Source organism: Arvicanthis niloticus, chromosome 8 (genome assembly GCF_011762505.2).
Source record: "Arvicanthis niloticus isolate mArvNil1 chromosome 8, mArvNil1.pat.X, whole genome shotgun sequence".
In the NCBI taxonomy this organism is placed as follows: Eukaryota; Metazoa; Chordata; class Mammalia; order Rodentia; family Muridae; genus Arvicanthis; species Arvicanthis niloticus.
Genome location: NC_047665.1, coordinates 41455943 through 41481512, shown reverse-complemented (window position 1 = coordinate 41481512; position 25570 = coordinate 41455943). Strand labels below are relative to the sequence as shown.

Genomic DNA, 25570 nt, shown 5'->3' with positions numbered 1-25570 from the left:
ATTGCACAACACAAGCAAGGGGAAGGGTGTTAATAAATGACAGAGCACAAAAGATACTATTCAGAGGCTACAAATAATATCTCTGACTTGATTCCAGAGAAGGAAAATGTGTGTCATTCAGTCAAGTCTCTCTCTCTCTCTCACACACACACACACACACACACACACACACACACACACACACTGTGCAGATCACTCATCACCCCTCCCCTATTCAGTGGCCAGTCATAGCTGGGACAGACAACAGAGGACCTTTCCAAGAATGGAGGGCAGAACACTTACAGTTTCCTTCCTACTTGGCAGTGTGAAGGGAACATGACACCATAAGCATCTGAGTAAGCCAGAGCACCGCCCTGGACAGCCTAGCCAAGACCAAAGAAAGCAATTCCTCTGCTTCTCAAGGACCCGGTCTTTATCAAAATTAACTTACTCCTTATGAAATCATATTTATTGTTAAATATATAAATATATATGGAAGGAAAAGGATAAGAATACTTACAGGCAACCATGTTTGTTATCTTCATGTGTTACCATGTTATTTTAAATATACATATGCATAAGATTTCTAAAAGTAGAATTACAAGTGTTTCTTTTATGATATGCTTTTTTGTAACCACATCACTAAATGTTATTCTTTACTTTATTATAATGCTCCATGTATGCTTTTATTTTTAGAAAATAATTGAAATATAGTTGATATGCAGATAATACACTAAATCAAAGAATACCCATAATTGTTAATTATACCTGTACTGTAAGAGATTTCTGTCATTTTCAGGGTGTTTGGTGATGGTTTTCTGACTAGTTTACTTGAACACACAGCTGTGACTATTTAAATACTTTATATGGAGTAGAGAGATGTTTAGAAGAAATGAGCTTCATTTTGCAGAGGACTTTGGTTCAGTTCCCAGCACCCACATCAGGAAGCTCACTCCTGCCTGTATCTCTAGTTTCAGGGATTTAGAAGTTTGCTGGCCTCTGAGTACCTGCAAACATGTGGAGCACATAAACTCAAGCACACATTGCACACACATTTTTTTTTAGATTACTTTGTTAGAATAAGACTACTGGCTCAGAGGATATAGGAGTTTTAAACTGCTTTCCAGTAAGAACAGTTCAGCAGCTTGTGAGGATATCCTGATACTTTACTGTTCTTTTGAACACATATCTGTCCCATTGCTGAGCTGGTAATCCATATACTTTCCAGTATATTCCTAGAAATATTGACACATTCCAGGGTCTCTCTCTCTAAACTGTGGAATTATTCAGATTCTTTCTCATAAATTTAGCTTTTTTAAAAAAAGGGCATTTTCATAATCATTTAGTGATATGGAAAGCCCTTGTGTAATTATCTTTAAAATAATCAATATCCTGCATCCAATCATCCCATCCTTTGTCAGGTGTCGTGTGCATATGTGTTGTGTTGTGTAGAAGTTGCTTCTGTATTGTCAGAGTAAATTTTCATTCCTCAGATTGGTTTTGCTTCCCTGAACTGGAGCTATTTCCTCTTCTGAGTATTGTGAGATTGTGGTGGAAATCACTAACACACTGATGGTGCTGTAGCTTTGGAGTTGTTGACATCCACACTGAGGAGGGATTGGTAGACAGCATTCCTTTAATCAAGCATGTGCTCTTTGAGTGCTGTACAGAACTCCTGACACAGAGGTGTGTGTGTGTGTCGGGGGGGGGGGGACGACTCCAAATTCTATATATCCCAGTGTGGAAGCAGTTTCATGATGTTTCATATTAACAGAACAGAAAATGAAAATACATTGGTGAAATCATCAGAGAAGCAGGTTACAGTAAAGTTGGAGAGCCTATGAAAGGCCTTTGAGGCTATCTGATGCCACTCTTAGCTTTGGGGTTGGTTGGTAGTGACTAGTGGTCTGCTAATTTAATGCATTTGAAAAGGTTTCACCTGATAGTCACCAGCATATTAAATTGGACACACAAGTGGGAAAGAACAGCTAATAAGGGGGCTAACCAGTACATTAGTCTTGCAACTGCTTCAGTGAAAGCTTATTTCCAGGAACTTCCTTGAATGATCACCAATAGGGCTGGCTCAATAGTAGTTTGTTAAAGACACTCTTCAGAGAGAGGTAATATTATGATTTTCATGTAAATATAGACGTGACCATGCGTTAAAAGAATTTACCCATAGAAGATGAGGGAACCAGACAGGCTGAAATATTTTCAAAGAAAAGTCAAAAGAACCCAGATTTATAGGGAACAAAGGAATGTTGAGAGGAATTGCAAATGGATACAAACTGGTTTTCCACAAGCCTAAGGAAGGCAATTAAATCACTACCAGACAGGACAATAGCATCGTTAATTATCTAGAGGATGCAGAGCTGTAAAATGACTTCAGGTCAACCTGCAAGAGCCTGATAGTGCAGAAGGCTGTGTTGCACACATTTGCACAGTTGTCCATGGAAACCTGGGTGTTTTCCTCCAGCCTTATCTACTGTTTTCTCAAGATCACACCCATAGTCTCTTCCTCATCATAAATACCTGTTGGGTCTTTTAAAATTTGGTCCTCTTGAGGCCACATGATGTCTCTTTGTAACGTTTAGCCACTTGATTAGGTCTAGGTGTCTTTGTTGTGACATTTCTTTAAAATTTGAATTGATTAATAAATGATGTGTAGGAAATGACTATGAAATCATGCAAAATTGAACCTGCCACCTCAGTTTCACTTCAGATCTGACGTTCTTTTCTGAATGACTTGTGTCAGTGATGGTTTTCCCACGCGTGCTCCGCAGCAGCACTGTCTCTGCATGTTGTAGTATGTTGTAGTGCCTTCCGTCTGTAGCACCGACGCTATGGTCTAGTGTTCATTTGTTTTATCCTTTGTTGGTGAGAGGTTTGGCTAGCTCCTTGTCATTTTTGTATAATTATTCTTGATGTGAGCTCAAGGATGTCATGTTGGTATTTTAAATTGGCCACGGTTAGCACAGTGACAAGATAGGGAGTCTCATAAATCAGGTTTCTATGACTACCCCAGAGGTTTGGTCCTTAAAGTTTATGGCCACATCACCCTTTACAACCAAGCAGATTCTTTATTCCTGTTTGTTCAGTAGATTGTCCTCTGTCACTAGTATTATTTATTGTATGGTCCTCTTCTCCCAGGCTTGGCCTATGACTCTGCAGTCTCTGTGTCCTTTTGTCTGTCTCCCATTATTTTCAGAACATTGTTTTTCTTTTTGGCTCTTCACGATGTTCCCTTTATTTAGCTTTTTTAAACCTTAGTCCTGACATGAGACATCTTTCAAAGCAGTGCTATTTCCCCCGTGGTCCCGTTGGGTTCTTACAATGTCCCTAGCAGATGTCTCCTGTGCCAGTCTTCCTTCCTTCTTTGATTCTGCCAATGACTTCTGATAAAGGAAGGCAGTAAAATACTAAATTTTATGTTAAATGAAGGAAGGGGGATTGAAAGGGAAGAGGACAAACTTACTTTTCTGTTTTATGAATTACATAGAGTTTAGTTTTCATGTGGCTATTTGGGTTTCTGGAGAAATTGTCAGCAGTGTGGGAATAGACACAGCTCAATACTGTCACCCTCGCAGCCTATAGCCTTATTTTTGAATCATTGACACTAGCCCAAACCAAGTACTTTGCTTTGACATCTGCAGTAATGGACCAGACCTTCAGGACTTGGACTTCTTCGAACAGTGAGGCAGAGTTGGAGACTTTGTTAAATACATTTTAATTCAAGTCTCAGCCTGACAATTGAGAGAGAAAGAGGTTTTCATGGATAACGTAGGATACACCCAAGAGCATGGGGTATACTTTTCTAAGAGACAGTCACAGGGACAAGACACACTCAAGAGTGGGTATGGGTTAGTCAAGGGAGTCAGAGGTAAGACACATGCAAGTGTGTAGGTACCGGCTTCTCTGAGGAGAGTCACAGTGTACATCACCAGGATAGGGATGAGCTTTTCAAGGGAGATTCATGATTAATTATCTTAGTATTAGCCATACATACCATTTTGATAAGAATCCATTTTTCTCTTTCCTTTCTTTTTATAAGTGACATAGTGGGCAGGCTTTGGAGACTCCAAAACTGGAATTAGGGTCTGGTGAGGAGACAAGGCCAGGAGCCATTGTGCTTTTACAGGGGTTTACTACATGCTCCTCCTTGCAAATGGGCTTCTGGTGAGATTCCTAGAAAACTGTAGCTCATATATAGGAAGGAAAACTGCTAAAGTAGTTGTCAACATGTGGGATTCTTCTTTATTGGCAAGAGACTTCAACCAGATTTTTAGGTGAGGGCTTTGTTCCCTTCTCCTGTATCTGCAACTTTTCCCATCATTTTTTTCTTGTCTTAGGGTTATATTTAGATATAGATTGTAATTTCTCTTGAAGAATGAAATCATTCAGCAACCACTTAAGTACATAAGTGCGTGCATTTGAACTTCTGTCCCTTTCTTCTCATGCAAAGCCCTGCTTTTCAAAGGACTGAAAAGGCAGTGAGCTTAGAGATGGGACAGCCTTTGTCACTGAAGATGAGGAAAGAAAATCAGATGCCAGGCAGGCTCCTATAAGTATTCTGAAACTCCGATGATTGGGGCGAGGGGTATGTGAGAAATAAGACAACAAATTCAAAAGACTAGTGAAAACAAAACTTTTTTTTTTTTTTTTAAATCACACCAGGGTCTTTATTCACAAGCTGGAGCTTGGGGCTTAACTCAACACCACTCTGAGTTGAATCTGGATACACTTCTGGGAGATCCCTTTCAGGCAACATCCCGTTCAGGAAACAAGACAGATTGTCCCCATGGATCTTATAAGGCCACGAGATACATACCACGTTTTTGTTGAGCAACATGGTTTGAAAGTTTTTAAAACAAAACATTTTTTAAAAACATTTATTTTATGTATATAGAGTGCACTGTAGCTGTCTTCAAACATAACAGAAGAGGACATCAGATCCCATTATAATGGTTGTGGGCCACCACCTGTTTGCTGGGAATTGAACTCAGGACCTCTGGAAGAGCTCTTAACCACTAAGCCAATCTCTTTAGCACAACAAAGCATTTTTAATTTTTGTAGAAAGTGACACTGGCTCAGAGAAAAACCGAAAATGGCTGGTGGACTGATCTGGCACAAAGCAGTGTATTCTAAAGTCACTCTCAATCATGAACAATCCCTGTCTTCTCCGTAGGTTCAGCTCTTTCCTCTTTCCAAATGCCCAGCTCATTGGTTTAGGACACAAAGCTGAATCTACAAAACAATCTGGGGCTTGGCACTTCTTCCTTTTTTTTCTAGTGGTGTGCTCAGTCACATTGCAGATGACCTGGAACTTTCTAAGTGTCAGAGTTCTGAGAGAAGCATGCACCATCTTTAGGTGGAGGAGAGTTGCCCGTTGCCTCCTGCTTGTCCATAATTCTGATAAACTCCAAGCACACCTTACACTGAAAGTGAAGCATCATAGTCTGTTTCTTAGACGTGTGACCAGCTGTAGGGAGGGAGTGAACTTAGAGATGGGATGGCCTGGTCCAGTACACTACAGGTAGATTTAAAGCTGGATAGATCTGTCTGACTTGAGGAATGGAAGTCCCTTGAGAGAATTAGAGTCTTTTAAGTCTTTACCTCTGTCTTCTTGAGCCTAGGAAGTTTCTGCTGCCTCCCAAGTAATCTTAACACTTTTGAGGCCAAGGCAAGAGGGTAAGATGTTTGCAAAAGTGCCTGGTTCCATAAAAGAGTCTTAACAAGAGTAAGCATAAAATATTTTAAAATACTTGAAACATTTAGAAGCCCGCATGTCCTTTGCTCACACAGGTTTGTCTGTGGCAGGCTCCATTTCGAGCCTCACTCCTAGCTTCCTGACTGTCATGGTTTCTAGACTGGCTCTCCAGAGATGAAGACATTTGCAATCAGTGCGGGTTTTATTGAAGAAAGAAAATAAGTTACTTCTAGTCTAGTCCTTTTGCAACAGCTTTAACCATTGCAAAGTCGCCCATACTCACTCCATGGGGTTTCTTTCTCCGTTGAACATGGCTGTCTTGGTTTCTGACTCTTACCATTGTTCAATGATTAGTATGGCTCATGTTTTTAGATGAGTAAGTGTTTCTACTGGCCTGTGCCTAATCTTGAATTTTCTTCTACATGGGTTTGTTACATAAAAATCGCTGTTTGGAAACTCATATGGTTGTTCTTCATTTTGCAGACGATACCAGAAGTTGCAGAAGATTATGAAACCCTGGTAAGGAAACATCTACTGATACAATTTCATACTTAACTTACTGTGCCTAATTAAATCCTTACCTCTCATTTCATAATTATGCATCTAGATATTTTGAGTGTTTCCCCTTTTTGTTTGATGTTCTTTTAGATAATTTTTTTAATTTCCTTTTGTTATTTACTGTGGCAGAAAGGATATTTTATGATAGTTATCACTAAATGATCAAAGCTGAATTGCTCTCTTCCTTGAGCAATGATAGGTGTAATTTTATGTATTACTTCAAATAAAATGTTCTCTTTGTGGTCCATGTGTTGTTGAGTATTAGAGTCTTTGATTTTTTTTTTTTTAGCGACTCAGAATGCAAAAGATTCATATTAAACAAACAAAACAGAACAAGATTTGTATATAGAATGAAAATTATTAAAGTCTAAAAAAGAAAGTTTTCTCACCCATCTCCTATATATTAAGTCATCTGCATGATAGTGATGCCTGGAGATGTTAGAAGTTACCTTTTTAAAATGATATTTTCCTTACTATTGAGAATTTACTAGTGTATATAATGAAGCGTGATCATTTGCATATCTGATTACCCACCAACTTCCTCTCTGTGCCATAACACAACTACTTCTCAATTTGTTTCATGCTTGCTTCTACGTTTGTATGTTTTGATAACCACTAAGTCCAATTAGCCTTGTCTATACATACAGAGAGTGTCATCCACTGGACCATGAGAAACCTCCCAGTGGTCACATATTTGAAAAAGGATAATTTTCTTGTCCTCAGCCACTACCAACTGCTAGTAGCTCCTCAGTAAAGGGCGGGTGCTGGAGAGTGCCAGAATTTTGGTTGGCTTGATCATGTGCAGGTCTTCTCCAGGTAACCACAGATGTTGTGTGAACATGAGTTTGATAGCAATATCATGTCTAGTAGATAGCATTTCATAGAACTTTTCCCCATTTCTGGTCCTTTCATTTCATTTGTTTTCTATTCTGCAAAGTTTCCTGAGTGTGTGTGTGTGTGTGTGTGTGTGTGTGTGTGTGTGTCTTTTCAAGGATGTCCAATTTAAAGATTTATTTGTTTAATTATATGTACATGTGTGTGTATGTAGGACTGTATGCCACATGTGTATGTGTCTGCTATAGAAACCAGAAAGGGGTGTTAGGTGCCCAGGGGCTGCAGTTACAGGTGGTTTGTAAGCCACAAAATATACATATTGGGAACTGAATTTGGGTCTTCAGGGAGAACAGGAAGTATCCCTAACTGCTAAGTCAGTTCCCCAGTCCAAGTATGTCTCATTTATGGATGAGCACTTAATCTCTTATTTGTAACACTGAGTGTTGCATTCTGCTAAACGAAGCATCTCAGACCAATGTTGAGAGCTGTCTACATCTATGACTATAATAGTAAGTGTTTGGAAGGCAGTTTGACAAAATGACCATTTAGCAAGACAACAGCAGCAATTTCTATCAAAAGGAGGATGATCTAGCCATGGGCTTTTAACCAGGATTAAAGTACCAGCATGAGCTTCCCTCTGGTAGAGCAGGTGTCAAATGCAATCATAAAGCAGTTAGGTACTTCACAACTGTAACTCTGTTATTGCAGCAATAGGCACATCCTTTCTGGTAGGTTGGTATTCTAGTATTCAGATTCAATTGCTGAGTAAAACCATGGATGGTTTTTATCTCCAGGAAGTCTGCCTAGTAACCTTTGGCTCTATGAAAGTTAGCCAGGAGGGAGACAGTTTCAGTTTGAAATTGTTTTCTGTCTTCCAGCCAAAGGTTGTAGTCTTACCATGTAGCTATGGTGGGTAACCGAAAGCAATGGGAATCAACTTGTGTTGCTTTGGAGACTTCTGGAACTTCCCTGTCCAGTAACTCAGGGAGATACCAGTGCCTTGCACTGTGATTCTCACTTAATAGCCCATGTCCTGAGGGATTAGAGCTGCCTGACTATAGAGGGTAATTCTGTTGGAACTAGTTTTAGAATTACATTTTATAATCAGCTTGCTAACTAGTCTGTTTCCATAGGCCTTTCCACAGATCCTTAGTCTTGGTAAGCCACCTACGACCTCCTCCTCTCCCTTATCTCACTACCCCATCCCTATTTAGGCCGTTACCCCTACTATCCCTGATTTCTTCTTTCATAACACATTTATTCTACTGCCTCTCCAGTTAAACCTCTCTCTTGGGAGCTGGCAAGAGAGTTCAGCTGTTAAGAGTGAATTCACACACTGCTGTTCTAGAGATCTGAGCTTGCTTTCTATACCCATATTAGGCAAGGTCACTATTGCCCATAATTCCAGATCCAGAAATGTAGCACTTCTTCTGACTCCTACTGACAGTGGCATATTCATGGCAGGTACTCACACAGATATACGAAGGTACACATGAAGATAGATAGATAGATAGATAGATAGATAGATAGATAGATAGATAGATAAAAGACCCACTTGCTTTTGCCTCCCCGGTACTGGAATTAAAGGTGTTTGACACTGTCTCATGGCTTGATTTCAAATTTCAAGCCTCCAGATAGAATATTGTTTGCCTAGCCCTGTAGTGCAAATTCTCCCCATTGCTTCCACGAAGTAAGAGTATTAGTTTGGGAACTCTTTTGTACATGACACTATAATAGGGTGGAATTGAATAATATATTTCTAGTGTAAAGTCATTACTTAAGTCCACCATACAGTCTGCATGAAGATCTGTTCGCTGATGTAGAGATTAAAATCAGACGGCAGAGCTAGGATGAAAATTTGCCATTGGCCTCCTACGATTTACCAAAGTAGGAGAATTGGGGTTCTTAACCAAATATATTTTCTTTAGAATTTGGCAGCTAATTTTAACTTTTGTTTTGTTGAACTACTGAAGGACCTAATGGTGTTCCTTTGTCATTTATGAATAAAAATCTCTAGCTAGTGCCCTGGGTCTGCTATGACAAAGTAACGTAATAAGACTAGCACAGATAATGATGAGAAAAATCTAGATTAAATGTTATAATCAAAACATCTAGAAATACCTGTTTGAAGATACTAATGGAAGAACATAGAAGGAATCCATCTTCGGGAAAGAAATGAGCTTCAGTGAGATTTGTTTGTTTGCTTCATTTTGTAGCAGGATGCCTGCTGTTCCCAGTATAAGAGCTACCAGTGAGGCTCGGTGTTAGCCTGTTACCAGTTTAGTTTGGAGCTAACAGGCAGCTAGAATATTAATGAGAGTCCATGGAGTTGGGCAAAGCTCAGATTATACAAGATGTCACACCTTATGACTTGTTTAGGAATCCATCACATACTACTGCAATGTAAATGTGTGTGTGTAGCACATCCAGAAAGCCTGGTTAAAAAAAGCCACGTTCTGACTGAAAGCTGATTGTCCAGAATTGTGAGCTGTCAGTCACTGCAGAGTATAGCTGAGCTAACCTACTAGAACAAAAGTCAGAGTTATGAAGACTGACAATCTTACTCAGTGTCTAGTATACAATACTATATATTATATCATTAAGAATGACCAATAGATAGTTAGGAGAGGAAGAAAAAAAACTTAGTAGAAAATTGAACCCAAGATGACCAGATACTAAATTGACTGATGAAAATTCTTGAACTTTTGAAAATAGTAGTAGTAGTAGTAGTAGTTTTTGTTGTTGTTGTTGCTGGTGGTGGTGGAGGAGGTGGTGGTGGTGGTGGTGGTGGTAGTAGTAGTAGTGATAGTTGGGTGGTGGTGATGGGTAGGGTATATGTGTATGTGACAAAGACAAGGACTTTTGGGTAAAGAAGGGCAATGGTGACACGAAATGAACAGAAGTCAAATGAAAGACACTGGGAAAATATCATAAAACCATTACTTTAACAAAAATTAATAGTAATAAAAATATGTTTAAAGTAAAGTGTTAATATAATGAATGAACTTTTGAGACGCTTTTACAGAGAAATAGAGAACAGGAAACACAAGCAGATATCACTTATAAAACTAAAAAAGTGGAGACTGGAGAGATGACTCAGTGGTTAAGAGCAGTGGCTGCTTTTCTGGAGGACCTGGGCTCAGTTCCCAGCATCCCAATGGTAGCTCATAACTGTTTGTATTCCAGTTGCAGGGCACCTAATACCCTTTTCTGGCCTTCATGATCACTGCGTGCAACTGGTGCACAGATTTCCATGTAGGTATAAAGAAAACCCTCAAAAAATTTAAAGTGGTTAAAAAAAAAAGAAAGAAAGAAAAAAGGAAAGAAAAACCCCACAAGTCTAAATAGTGTAATAGTTAAAATGAAAAAATTCACTTTATAGAAATGAAGGCAACAATGTGGCCTAGCATTGCAATATGTAATCATTCAGGTTAAAAATAAAAAACCGAATAGTAAACACTTTACCTATGAGGTAAAAAGTATGACTTAAAATATACTTATTAGAGTCTCAAAAGGACTCTCAAAAGGAGAGAAAAATGTATGGGACAGAAAAATATTTAGAAATCATTACAGAAAAAAATAAAATTCATAGAGATATATAAATTCACAGAGTTAAGAAACTTATGAAACCCATGAAAGATGAATACAAAGGAAATTATATCTGAGAATATAAAAGCTTTCAAAATCCATGTTAAAATTAAAACCTTTAGGGCAGCCAGGGAAAGAGAAATAATGAAGACCAGAAGGCAACATATAAAGAAGAAGGAGGGAGGGATGGAGGAGGAGGAGGACTAGGAAGAGGAGGAAGAGGAAGAAGAAGAGGAGGAAGAGGAGGATGAGGAAGCGGAAGAGGAGGAAGAGGAAGAAGAAGAAGAGGAAGATGAGGATGAGGAAGAAGAAGAAGAAGAAGAAGAAGAAGAAGAAGAAGAAGAAGAAGAAGAAGAAGAAGAAGAAGAAGAAGAAGAAGAAACAGAAACAACTGTGAAATGAAGGTGAACTGATATTCTTTTAGTTTCCAGAGGGAAGAGATTAATCAGAATGCATTATATAAAATTGTCAAATAACTAACTAAAAAGACAGCTTATTGCCAGCATTCCTACATTATATGCGATAAAAAGCAAACTCTTCAAATGGAAGAGACTTGACAGCAGATAAAAATTGGGCTTTATCTGAAACTATGAAGAATACTGGAAACTATCAAATGTATATATGAAGATAAAATAAAATGTAGTTTTTTATTTGAAGACATGTAACTATATAAATTGAAATTAAAATGCTGTTTTATTATAGGGTTTATGACCTATGTAGATTTAAAATATATGACAGTAGGAGTGTAACAGATGGAGACAGGAAAGATACTCTAACAAGCTTTCTATTGTGTAATCCTCTCTGTATGTAAACCTTAGTGTGTTAATAAAATTTGCATAAAATTATAAAAGTTTGTAGCTGAAAATCCAGTGGAAATATTAAATTGAGCTGCTAAACAATATTTCATTAATTCAAAAGCAACTTAAGAGAACTGAGAATACAAGACCCATAATCAGCTTGAAGAAGTTAATGAAGAGTCAGCGCCCCTATTCCCTGGGCTTGGGGACTAAGGTGGTAAATATTGGGCCGTCTTTCTAGGGAAAGTAGTGGTTTTGTGGGAAAAGGGAGGATTAACTAGGATTTATTGAATAGCCATAACCTATTGGTAGAAATCTGTACAATTATTATCAAGATGAAGTTATAACTTCTTAAATGGCACAGATTTACTTTGATTACAAATTTAAGGTTTTCATTGGTACGAGCTTCTTATTGATATAAAAGTGAGATGAATATTGATACTCTCATAGGCATTGTACCTGTATAACACATTTAGGAATACAAGGCTTAGACCCAGTCCTTCTTTAACTTTTTAAAAACAGATTCAAGATGGGTAGCCTGTGAGTTAAGGGACTATAGAAAATTCATGGCTTTGAATTTATTGTCAAGGTGTTTTCTATGTTTTATTTAGAAATAGCTGAGTGGAGTTAACAGACAACAGTCCAGATTACCTTACATGGATAGTTGGTTTTTAAAACATCAGAAGTCCACAGAATGGATGTTACAAACATTCCTGTAGTAATGTTCATTTTGATTAGAGACCTGTCTGCTCCTGACAGCTCCCTGTATTGAATTCTAAGAAGAAATTGAGCATCTTTGGAGTTACTCGAGTTGTGGGGAGACAGCCACTAGGCAAGAATTGCCTCTTTCCATCTACAGACAAATTACTGTCCAGAAAAGGACACACTTGCAGAATAGTCGACTGATTATATCTGCCTAGACAGAATAATCAGCCCTTAATAATTCTTCAGCACTAAGGTCTGTCAGATGATCCTGGGCCAGAAGGAGGAAGAACAGATGCTCCAACATTTTGTAGTATAGGGAGTGTCCATGTGTTCAGAGGTCTCTATAAATTGGCTAAGTTTTAGAAACTATGCTTTGTGCTTCCCACAATTATAGTTAACTCAGTCATTCTGGATTTCTGACGGGGTTGAAAACTTAAAGTCTCATAGCCAATCCTGGCTATTTACCTTGAGAGAAAAGATTTGAGTGGATGGTTTTCAGCTGACATTCATCCTAAAGCCAAGGAAAAAGCCAGGTTCAGAACTAAGTGTTTTAGTTAGGAGAGATGACAGAGGTTCTGGTTAGTCAACAAAATGATGGCCTGGGTATTAGGACTATCTTGTACCTCACTGGTACAAATTGGCATAATTATGCTCTAATTGTATTTTGAGAGAAAAGTTTCATTTTAACAGGAAGGGTGATATGTAGGAGGAGCTAAGGTGGGAGAAGTACTGAGAGGAAGAGAAGGAGTAAGGAGAGGAGGAGAAGCTAGGTGATGAGAGAGAGAAAGAGAGAGAAAGAGGGGGGAGACAGGGAAGCAGATGTTCACATGTCTCCACCAGTCAAAGATAGTTGGTATATCTAGGTTGGGTATTGGGTTACACTTCTGATTGAGCATTACCAAACTTATAAAGCCTTTGATTAACATTTTAAAAAAGTGTATAAATGCAAAAAGGAAAAGGGGGCATGGGATAAGGGTTTTCTTGGGGGGTGGGAACGGGGAAAGGGGATGGCATCTGAAATGTAAATAAAATATCCAATATAAAAAAAAAGAAACAAAAAAAGAGAACTGAGAATAAAATATATATGGGACAGATAGAAACCAATTATTAATTGATATTTTAATCTTAACAATACAGTAAATGTAAATGGACTATACACTTTATTTAAAAGGCTAGGATTGTGGGAGCAAATAATGTAGCATAACCCCAGATACAGACTGTTTATAAAGTAGAAGAGGAGGACATACAAATTTGAAAGTTAAAGTACATATCTTGCACATGCTACTACTAATATATGAGTGGTTTTATTAATATCAGAAAATATAAGAATGAAAGGTAATATGTCATCAGGAAAAATGGTGTAACTAATAGTTAAAATAAGTCATCAGGAAACATAAAAGTGTTAAATATGTATGAATCCAACATAAGCTGCAAAATGCATGAAGCAAAAATAATAGAAGCAAATAAATCTATCCTGATAGTTGAGGATTTAAAGACTACTGTCTCCTAATGGGTAGGAAACTTGGTAAAACCAGTAAGATAAAGATGCTATAATTAACATTACTGTATATTGTGTATGGAGCATCATGCTTATTAAGAGGAGAATATAGATCTCAGCATGTGTGAAATGTTCATCAAGGTGGATCAGATGCAGATCATAATGAATCCCAAGAATTTTAAATTAACTTGAATTTTGCAGGTTATGCTTCTCATCCCAAGGATATTTACAATAAATCACTAATAAATAGCTGAAAATATGCAGATGCATGGAAATTAGAAATTAGAAATCATGCTTATTTATCTAAGAGTTGACGAACAATTACTTGGTTGAAAATACAAAATAATTTGAAGCGATGGTACCAAAATGTGTGTGTTCAGGTAAAGGAAATGTTTAGAGGAGAGTCTATACTCTTAAATGCTTATGTTGAAAAAAAAAAAAAGCTAAGAATATGAGGGATGACACAGAATTGGAGAATTAAATGGGAAGGAATGGGAAGGGAGGGAAGAGGAGGGAATATGTGTAGGAACTATTAACACCAAAGGCCTTGCAAATGCTACATGGAAACCGACTCCTCTAGGCGTTTCCTAAAACAAATACATATATGAAAGGAATTTGAACAGAGTCATCTAAGGATAATGGCCTAACTAGACTTCTTATGCCACCAAATAAAACCTTCAGTGACAGGAATGTGTTAAAACTTGTTAAGATCCCATGAGCATTTCCAAACATCACAGGCTATTGCCAAGGCTATTGGTTATTCTCTGTAATCAGATGGGTAAGGTCTTATTGCTGAAGGCAATACTTTTTTGTGTTATAAAATATGGAGAAATTGAACTGATGCCCAGCCTGAAGTTTCACCCCCTACTAACTAGTATTCATGGAGCTGGAAGCTATTTTGTATACTACTGTATGAAAAAAAGCAATAATTCAGCTACAAACTCTAAAACCTAAACTGATTTTAACCTGTGCTTTTCTTGTACTTGCTGTCACAGTGGCTGTGAGTTCCTATGTGTATCAGTCTTGTTGGATACACTGGTGAAGTAGTGGCAAAAATATTATTGGAGTGATCAACCTCCTTTTTTGATTGGATTTAAGGCACTCCATGAGATGGAACCCACACCTGACACTTCTAAAGTGGCCAAGAACCTGAGACTAGATAAGTCATGTGCTTAAAAGATAACTTATGATTCTGCTAAGGGAGCGTATCAATAAAATGATTTCTAATGACAAACTGCTTTACCCATCATCAGAGAAGTTTGTTCTTGCAGTTAATGGGAATTATTAAAGAAACACACGAGTAGACAATGAGTAGACTGTGAGAGACTTTAGAGCATTTAGTCTTAAATGAGATGTCTTTGTCAAACCCCTCCCTTCAAGACTCAGGGGTCTGTGCAGAAGAAGAAGTGGAAGAGCCAGAGGTGGTAGGTGATGCCAAGGAAACAGCATCTTTCAGATTCAACAGGACTGATACTTACATAAACTTACAGAGACTGTGACAGCCCAAACGAGAACAGCACAAGTTCAAATCATACAGAATTAAGTTACTATTTACAACATGAAGGAGCTATTTACAATTGAATTGATACCTGTTGGAAAAATGAAAATAAGCACTCCAGTGGAGTGTAACTGAGTCTGTTAATCACACTGCAAAACTGACCCCATTCTCAGTGCCCCATGGCCAGAAGTAGTGGGCCAACAGAAAATGGGCACTATGTATTGGGGGCTGGGGGTGGAACCTGGGGATGGTGTTTGTCTTACATTGTTGTTTGTTTGCATTATTTATTTATTTATTTATTTATTTATTGGTGTGTGTTGAGATTCGGAGAAATAACAAGACTTTGTAGGTACGGAGGTGAGGAAGACCTGAGGGGAGTTGAAGGAGGGAAAAGAATATGATCAAAATATATTGAATGAAAAAATTTAAATAAGAAAAAAAAATCACCGATATAAATTAATACTCAGGGGAGTAGGAAGCATCTAAACTTATTAAGTAGAGAAAAGACTAAAAACAGCAATCAATGAAATATGAAAGAAACAAATAATAAAGACATTTTAGGAAAATAAATTATTTGGAGACCTTCTTCTGGAGAGTAAAAAATGGTCATCACAGAGGCAAGCTCTAGGAGCAGCAGGGAGCAGATTGGGGCAGAGCCTGCTGATTTTAAAAGCAAAATGACAGCCTACTGCAAATATTTCTTTGCTAGTAAATTTTAAATTTTAGATAAAATGCATAAAGTTCTTATGAAATAGAAATCACAGTGTGTACCTGCCATGGAAACACACAGCTTTGATCTCCTTTCCAGAATAACTTGCTGCTCGGTCTCAAGGAGTGTAGTTTCTGGACAGCTTTCAGCTATAGTGCATTCTAAATGTATGCCAGCTTTCAACCATGACTGTGATCTCCCAGCAGCCTCTCTGCTGAGCCTGGGCCTACCTCTTTCTGCCCATTATGGGTCTTTTCCAACAGACATTGTTCATTCTGAAGTTTATTGCTCACCATTCTGAAGTTTTCTAGAAGTTGACTGTTAGGTTTTCTTTCATCTGCTTCCTCTTTCGGGATCTAATCTTCAGTATGTTCTGCAAACTCTCATGCCTTCTGCTTTGTCTTTTCAATTTTTAATTGCATGCAAGTGTCTGCATGTGTATGGAGGTGTGCATGCACAAAGTGGTGTGTGTGTGTGTGTGTGTGTGTGTGTGTGTGCACGCGCACCTTGTGGAAACCAGATGGAAATGCTGAATACTGTCCTTGAAAACAAATCTTTCGGGCCTGAAGTTTGCCAGCTACGATGGACTGGCTTGTTAGTGAGCCCTGGGGACACTCCTGTCTCTGGGGTTTCACGTTCCACCCGTCATACCCAACATTTTATGCGGGTACAGGGGTGAGGTGTATCAAATCTAGCTTCTTTCCCTCACAGGACCAGCATTTTACTGACCAAGCCACCCCAGGCCCAGGCCTTAGCATTTGTCTTACACAGGCATCACCTAGTTTTCCAATAACTTCCTTCTTCTCCTAACTCTATTCCAGCCTCTGCTTCTTAGAGAAATAAAACACACACACACACACACACACACACACACACACACACACACACACACGTATTAACATAGAGCCAAGAAATACATAAAACAATAACATATCTTGACTCAGGCCAGCCCTAAGTCAAGGCTGTTTTCTCCCAGCCTCCTCTAGTCACTGAACATGGGAAATATAGTTAATTTTTAGTTTCAACTTGACTGAATTGAGAATTACCTAGGCGATGAGTAAACTATAGTATCCCCCATTCCCGATCCCTTCCCCCCTTCTCTGTACTATGCACTTGTGACTATGTGGCTATGAGAAATGTCATTTCCAGACAGCAGTATTGGTGGAGGTGGGAGGTGCCTGTTCCAATAGGCTGAGAACCCAAGTAGAATGAAATGAAAAGATGGAAGCTGCTAGCACAGTCATTCACCTCCGTCCATCTTTCTACACACACACACACACACACACACACACACACACACACACACACACATACTTACTCTCACTCACATACACACTTCTCTCTTTGCCACTCTGAGGTAAAACTATGAGTTGTGGATTCTCCTTCCTTTATATTGCGTCATCAGATAGTTACCACGGCAACGAAGTCAACACATTGGCCACTGTGATAATTTTTTTAAACATTTATTTTTATTTATTTTATGTACATGAGTACACTGTCGCTGTCTTCAGACACACCAGAAGAGAACACCGGATACCATTACAGATGGTTGTGAGCCACCATGTGGTTGCTGGAAACTGAACTGAGGACCCCTGGAAGAGCAGTCGGTGCTCTTAACTGTTGAGCCATCTCTCCAGCCGGCAAGTGTGATTTATACCAGAAACAGCTTAACACCTGAAAATTAATCAGTGTTAGACATTTAAAAAAAAACACACGATACATCAGATAAAATCATTTTTATAGGAAAAAGAACATAAAACTCAATATCCATATTAAAAGTTCTCAGGGGGTGGAGAGATGGCTCAATGGTTAAGAGCACTGACTGCTTTTCCAGATGTCCTGAGTTCAATTCAGCAACAACATCATGGCTCACAACCATCTGTAATGAGTTGTGATACTTTCTTCTGCTGTGTCTGAAGACAGTGACAGTATACTCATATACATGAATAAATCTTTAAAAGAAAGTTCTCAGCAGAACAGCCTGGTGAAGACCCCGATATATTATACTATATTATGTTTGTGTGTATACTATGCATATATAGTTTGTATACTATATATGTTTGTGTGTGTGTGTGTGTGTGTGTGTGCGTGTGTGTGTGTGTGTGGATGTACTATTGGTAGGAAATCTAATGTGTTCTATGTTTAAGATTATCAAAAAGACATATGTTTTTCCCCGTACTTCTTTTTGGCAGAGTTCTGTATGAGTTCTTGCTGTTTGTGAAAAGCCAAGAAAGAAGTTAAAAGGCCCAATATCAGAAAGACATGAAGCTATCTCTCTATACATAGAAGACTCGATTATGTAGAAAATTCTAACAAAGCTGCCGAGAGCCTGGCAGATGTGATAACATACCTACCAACATCTTGAGATAGAATGCCCATATGTAAAATATTGTGTACTTTCATTTTTATAGCAAACAAAAAGAAATGGCATTACATTTCCCCATTTACAAAGTGTCAAAGTGAGAAAATTCTTTTGAATAAATTCAACCCAAACTTGCAGTTATCTGTTCATGGAAATATAAAAATTACTAAAAGCCAAACTAAAGATCTAAATCAATGGGAACAGATCATGTTTATGGATTTATAAACAATATTAATATTACTGATTCTCCACAAATCACAGTTTAATTCTATATAAATTACTGAAAAAAATATAAGGGCTTGTGAGATGGCTCACTGGCTAAGGGCACTTTCTTCAGTTCAGTTCCTAGAATTTTCATGGTGAAAGAAAAAACCTGACTTCTGCAAGTTAAGTTGTCCTTAGATCTATACACATGTGCAACAGTGTGTATACACACGGGTACACATTCACACACATAGTACACAGACCCACAGAGGTATACACACAGACCCATACACAGAGACACACACAGACACAAATCATCCACACCAAAACTACATATACAATATACAAATGGAAAAGTTAAAAAAAAAAAAACATGACAACATTCTAAAATTTAGGTGAAAATACGTATTTGCAAAAATAGCTAACAAGAAAATCCGAGATGTCTATAAGGTGCCCATAAGCTCTACTGTAGGGACTGGTTATCAGGACAGCAAGATACTGACATCAGAGAGGCAGGCTGATTAATACAAATATAACCAATTTTAATGTTTAGGAAAGAAGTCATGATTATGCCTACTAATATGGATCAAACCGATTCTGGAGGATAAGTAGAGTGTCTGATTGAGGATTTAGTTACCTACAACTTCCAATGTAAGTAAATGTTACCCATATTTGATAGACAGGAAGCCTGGACAGGGGAGTAACTGTAGCCTTTGGCAATTAAGGGCTTATTTGCTACTGCTCCCGAATAGCTTTAGAAGTTGCCTTTATGTTTATTGTCTTAATGATGGTTCCGTCTTGGGCACACCATGCTATGAAAACATTTGGAAGGACTATGCTTTTATACAATTACCAGCTTAGGTTTCCATGCTTGCTTTTAGACTGGCTGGGTTTCACTTGGAATGAAGGTTCATCCTCACGTTGGTGAGAAACATTTACTTGAATCATTCCAGCACACATGGTGTGTCAGCTGGGGGAGTGGAAGTCGGCCAGCACGTGCAGTTTGCAGACAGCTTAGTGTGCAGCAGTCAGTACTGCAAAACCGTTAGCATAGCTCTTTATTAAAACACAAAGAAAAATGTCCCAGAAAGTGCCCAGAGTGTGCCGTGTGGTTTCTTTGTATTTGTAATTCTTTAAAAGGCTTCATCCTCCACTCAGCGTGGATTTCAAAAGTAGAACCTGAGCTTTGGTCTTTCCTCTGTGGAGTTTGAGTCACTCCTGCAGGAGTGGAAGTAAATATTGACATCTGAGTTCAAGAAACGCTGCTACCTCCACCTCACTGGAAAGAGGTCTTTTGATTTCAGTTATCAATTAGCAATAATCGCGCCTTGGATAAACCTCATTGGCTATGAAACTGCTACTGCGCAAAGCTGGTCTTTTGATTTCAAATAGAATAAAAATTTAGCCTGGTGTATTTGCCTTGCATCTGAAGTCTTAAAGTTTAATTGTGAAAAAGCCTTTATGGAAGCACACTACTCCGCTTAGCAATTAGCCATGACGAATTATATGTGCTCTGTGAAATATATGTGTGTGTATGTACACTATATTGTACTATATAACACATACTACAATACTATTTAACAGGTAATGCATTCGGAGGAGGTCGTATTATATGACTTTTTCTATCAACCTATCAATCATCTAACTACTGTTTTAGTGAATAGCCAATTCTGACCAGAGAGCATCATCCTGATAGTCACATTATAAGATACAGCCTTTCTTTTCCTTGTCAGTCATTATTTTTGATGGTACCTGACAAGCACAGAGCTTGCTATCTGCAACGTGCTCTATCTCCTCAATAGCTATCCAGATTAAAGTCTTGCCAGCTCATTTGGAGATTCAGAAACCAGCACACTTCTCCATTTATCTCCCTTTCTCCTTGAAGCCTGTTGGGGGAATCTGTAGACGGATTTCTTGAACATTTTGAAAGAGAATGATTATTCCCCTTAGGCCATTTGGATTGAGATTACACTGAGCAGATAGCTGAGGAGCTGAGTCATTTTGCCTTTGATTCCATTAGAAGAAATATATATGATTTATCTGTTGTTTATAAAGACTGTAATGGAGACGGATGTGGACCCTAAGGCCATGGGTGCTCCTGGGCTCAGGTAGCTGGCTGGGAAGGAAGAGTTGAGCAGAGGATGCTTTCTTGGGCTGTGTTAGTTCTCTCATCACTATGGAAGGCATTTGGTACTGAGTAGAGGCTGTGGCGATGTCATTCTATGGAGGGCATGGCAGACCCTTCATAGCCACCATGACAGCTCAAAGAACCACAGACCCTAAAGGTCTATGAACCTTTATCATATCAGATTGTTTTACCCTTTGTACGTAACTAAACAAAATTGCCATATTACTTCTGAATAATACATGTATTGTATTATTGTATTACTGTATAATAGTATTTTCGCAGAAAAACAAAAACCTACCTAATCTAATTATAAACCTTAGTAATTGAATGTGCTAGCTGCCTGTTTCCAGAGGCATTTTCTCCTATACGGATTGATAATGGACTTTATTGTGACTCTATTTTTATAGGGTTGCTCTGGCAATTTATTTAAATTTTCTTGTTTTTTTTTTTTATGTATTTTCTACTCTTGTAGTTTTTTTTTCTTTTTTCAATAATCTGCATATTCTGTTTCTTCTGGTTTCTTCTGAAGTAGAATCGATCCTCTGATGCCACCTAGGGGGCACCTGCAAGATCTGGATTCTCGTGTTTCCCCTGCTTCTATGAACAGAACACATTTTCCACAGTGGTTTGTGGAATGCTCGAAAACCTGGGCATCATTTGCTTTTTAAAATACTTACTTTACCAACCTCTCCCTGATACTTATTCTCCATGCTGTCTGAAGGGCTGGAGGCATGTTAGCTGGCTTGTTTTGTCCTAAATAACAGCAGGGTAGGACCATTGTCGCCACCAGTGACTTCCTCTTGTATTGCTTTTAATAAATGAAGAAATGGAAGCCAGAACAGTGAAGTAACTTGCTATGTAGAGTGGGAGGCCAGCCCTTCGCCCTTTGACTTGAGACTTCCTAATCGTTTCTTTTGAGTTCGTCTCTTTATCGCTGATCTCTGAATTATTGTTCTGTGAGTCTTTTCCTTTTGGATGGGCTCCAGCACTTCAGCATGATGGCTGTCCAAGTGAAAGTTGCTTTTTAAAGCTGGACTGAGCAGCGCAGCAGCAGGGAAGGATGTGCAGAAGCTGTACATGGCCTGTGAACCTCTTTTTCATGGTATTAGTTGAAAACAGAGAACGCTAACCTAAATTTGTTTTGAGACTTTGAAATGAGAAATAATGTGATGTATTAGTCTGAACAACCAAGTAAAAACTGAGTATGGATGTATGCACTACTGCAGAAATCCTGACTGGCATTGTGTGATCCTTGCTTTGGTGAGGTAGTTCATCATGACAGGAATGTGAAGTTGAGCACAAACCCCTTCTCAGGATAGAAAGAGGAAAAGACTAGTGTTTCGCTGCCCTCTTCAGGAGCAGTGATGTAAAGACAGCTCATTCAGCCCCATCTCTCCAGGTTCCCACTGGGGCTCAGGTGGATAAAGCCTTAAACCCCTGGGCCTCTGGGCTATGCTGAGCCAAACCACAGCACTATCTAATTTCCATTTGAAGGAGACAGCACTGATCCAGCAAGCCCATTCTGTAGAGCCATTATTTCCATAGATGTGGGGACCTCTACGACCACCATGACTATCAGAGTCATGACCTGTTGTCTTCCTCAGCAGCTGTGGGGGCAGGGGGGGGGTGTACAAGCAAGCAGTTTAACAGAAGCTAAGCTAAGATGGCCGGGCCACTTTGGCCTCAGGTCCTAGAACAGAGTTGGGTTATTTTTCACAGGATTCTAAATCAATGGGATCAAATTCTGGGTAAACATGAAATGGCTTCAGAGAGAAAGTAAGATGGAGGGACCTCTGCATTGTCTTGGTTTGTCAAATTCTTAATATTATTGGTTTGAATTTTTCTTCTTGATTTCTATAAGCCATAAAATTCCTCTCTTAATTATCTGCCATTTGCTGAGAAGTTGGTTAAGCTATCATTACCAAAAGCAATTACTCTTTACACTTTTAAAAGTCCTCTCTATGCAGCCTTTGGTTTTTACAGCACTTATTTAGCTTCCCGGTGGAGGAAACAGAGTCTTAGAGTGGTTAAGTGAAATGCCTATGGGACATAGTCCTCCAAAGTGTGTTCCATGTGAGACAAACCTGTCCAGTCTCTGGCTCTACTTGGTTGTTTTGAGTTTCTGTCCTTTCTGATAACTTGTATGTGAACTTTTCTGTTAGTGTCCTGCTTCCTGCCCTTGTGGTCTTTGAAATTTTGATTCTCCTGAACCTTCTCACTTCTACATCTTTCCTGGTGTCAAGCTTTGGTGTCTATGACACTGATGTCTTTTGTTTTGCAGCTTTGGGGACATGCTGTCCTTCACTCTCACAGCCTTTGTGGAGTTGATGGACCATGGTATCGTGTCGTGGGATACGTTCTCAGTGGCATTCATTAAGAAGGTAAGGTAGTCTGCTTCCCTAATCCTGCACCCTTTCTGTTTTCACAGAGGTCTCTGCATTATAGGTGTTTTAAAATTGTTCCTTTAGTTTTTATGTTGAAAGTGGTGTGACTTTGGTAGTGTTATATATGCGGGGAGAAAGCCCCCAGATGCTATGTCAAAATTGCATTTTGTTCCCACAGAGATCATCAACGGTAGTGTGTAAGAACCCAGAGTTAAAGAACAAGCAACATGCTCTGCCCCAATGTGCATAGTACATCTTAAGACCTAACAAGGCAGAGATAGGACTAACTGGGAATGGTGTGGACTTTTGAAATCTCCGCGTTCACTTTAAGTGACACGCTTCCAATTCTTTCCAAACAGTTCATCAATGGGTCCATCCTAAAAGGGGCGACTAAGCAAGCAAATATGTAGTCTTTGGGGACCACTTTTGTACTAAGCACCACCATTAAGGGATAATGGTATATGGTTTTCAATTGACTTTCATCTTGGGGAACTACATTAAATTAAAGACAGGAGAGGGACATAGTCTCTGGACCAAGGGTGTTGGCAATGGAAGCCCTGCATGCCCCATGTCTGTTGGATGTTGTATGTCTATTTAAGGCAAGAGCTAATTGGAAACTAAGGGACTTCTTGATGTACTTCTAAATCTTTCTTTTTCTACGTCTACAAATCCAGAGGTAGAGGTAAGAAAGAACCATACCTTTGTCAGTTGGCTAAATAGCTCAGAAGAAAACTCTTATAGATGATAAAGCCAAACATACTGTTGTGTCCCAGGAGAACATTCATCTGGAGGTGGCAGGGGCTATAGGCAATGTATTATGAGAAAAGAGTGAGGATTGCTATGTCTTGGCTTTCTGGAATAATTTCTAGAGAAACAAATCCACACATAAGATACTGGGTTTTCTGGAATTTTATACTTAAAATTTTAATACTTTCTGAGTTTACAGCAGGTCTTTCTTTCATAATCTGAATGTCTTGTTCATCATGTGTCAGAGACTCTCTTGCTGGATAGTGAGTTCTGAGTAGGAGTTTTTGAGAGTTATGTATGCTCACTGGCATTAGCTTTCTGGGTTTACTGTTGTTTCCTTCTCCTCCCCTCCCCTTCTCCTCCTTCTTTCCTCCTCCTCTTCCTCTTCCTTCTCTTCCTTTGTGTGTGTGCGTGTGCGTGTGCATGTGCGCACGCAGGCGCATATGTGTGTGTGCTAAGCCTACCTTACATCAGCGGGGTCATAGAAAAGGAGACTCCCCTCAGTGGCGGGGGCCACTGTCTTGCACTGTCTCCTAACTGCCCTCCTTGGCCTACTCAGCCATATTTCAGAGATTCTTGCTTCCATCTGAGACACATCCACAGCCTGAGAAACATTTAATTTTTTTTAAAAGAAAACTGTAGAAGTTGAAAAATAGAAGGAATATGGTGAAATTTTATTTAAATATATTTTCAAGGAAATGTTCAGTGTTGTAAGTAATAAAACTTTGTTTCTTTAAATGATTTAAGTGTTCAGAGACAATTTAGTTTTTTTAACTAGTTGAGATGATTCCAATTCACATTAAATTAAATGTAAAAATCACATTAAAACTAAGGAAGCAAAAGCTAATTGTTCTGGCATTTTAAATTAAAATTGAAATTTTTTAGAGGCTTCATCTTTAGTATATTCTTGTTCTAATTTTTATTGCATTGCTACTTAGATAAGAGAGTTTGAAACAAACAGCAGAAATTACTTATGCTGTGCAAAGTTAACCCTTTTTATCCATTAGCTGGGCCAAATCCAGCATTCTGAGCACCTGGATTGGTGTTGTGTGTATACATGGAAGTGTGTCAGAAGGAGATGTGTTCACAGGAATGGAGCATAGAGAACTAAGGGTGTTAGCCAGGAATGATTATGGAAACTTGAAAAGCCTGGCAGTTGATGAGAATGCAAAAGCCATGAGACAATGTGATGGTTTCCATGCCGTTTAATATTAGGTTGTGTCGCAATATCCAAAGGACATGACCTTTCGAGTGCCAAGAATAAACCATGTGCTTCATAGCACACGCCCTTTTGTTGGATTACAAGGAGACTACAGTTAAAACTGGGTTGAGTCCTGTTAATTGGTATAGCTCTGAATCTGTAGGTCTAAGCCACTCTCTTGTAATTGAATCTAGTAACAAATGAGTAAATACTGAAAGAATGAGAAAAGGAGATGAGCTGCTCTAAGATGTGTCACAGGTGTGGCAGCTGTGTCACATGTGTGTCAGTAGGAGGCTGAGAGGAAAGAGATGATGGCTACACTCAGTGTTCTGAACTATGACCATCTGAATGATTAGTAGTCTAACACTCCCTGAAAAAAACAGGTCTGAGATGACCACCAGTCTGGGGCCAGGCAGGCCGAGACAGTGTCCTAGGATGGGGAACAATGCACTGGAAGAACCTGGGCTACAGGTAGGCATGACCCTGAGGAAGGGCCATTAGTGTGGACCAGGCAAGGAATGAGTCTGAGAAAACCACCAGATGGGCACCAGGGTACCCAGACAGGGATCTAGTCTCAAGTGACCTAGACTCATCTGGTGCCATGCAGACCTCCTGTGCTGGGGGGGAGGCTAGACCATGGCTGGTCATCAGAGATGACCTTTCCACCATAA

The 25570-nt window shown here is 39.0% G+C and overlaps 1 protein-coding gene, 1 non-coding gene and 1 pseudogene across 6 annotated transcripts in view; 2 read left to right on the top strand and 1 right to left on the bottom strand.

Annotated features, from left to right (window-relative positions):
* The window catches only part of Elmo1 (engulfment and cell motility 1), a 506925-nt gene that overhangs the window by 159994 nt on the left and 321361 nt on the right, over positions 1–25570 (top strand). For all 5 annotated transcript variants that reach the window (XM_076939323.1, XM_076939321.1, XM_034510333.2 and 2 more), the window contains exons 7-8: positions 6170–6205; positions 22849–22948. In XM_076939323.1, coding sequence (XP_076795438.1) covers positions 6170–6205; positions 22849–22948 — 136 coding nt within the window. The remainder of the gene's footprint in view (positions 1–6169; positions 6206–22848; positions 22949–25570) is intronic.
* LOC117714473 (U4 spliceosomal RNA) lies at positions 19655–19811 on the bottom strand (annotated as a pseudogene).
* On the top strand, positions 25136–25267 carry LOC117714447 (small nucleolar RNA SNORA17). Its single transcript, XR_004607530.1, has one exon. It is a non-coding gene; the product is annotated as a small nucleolar RNA SNORA17 (small nucleolar RNA).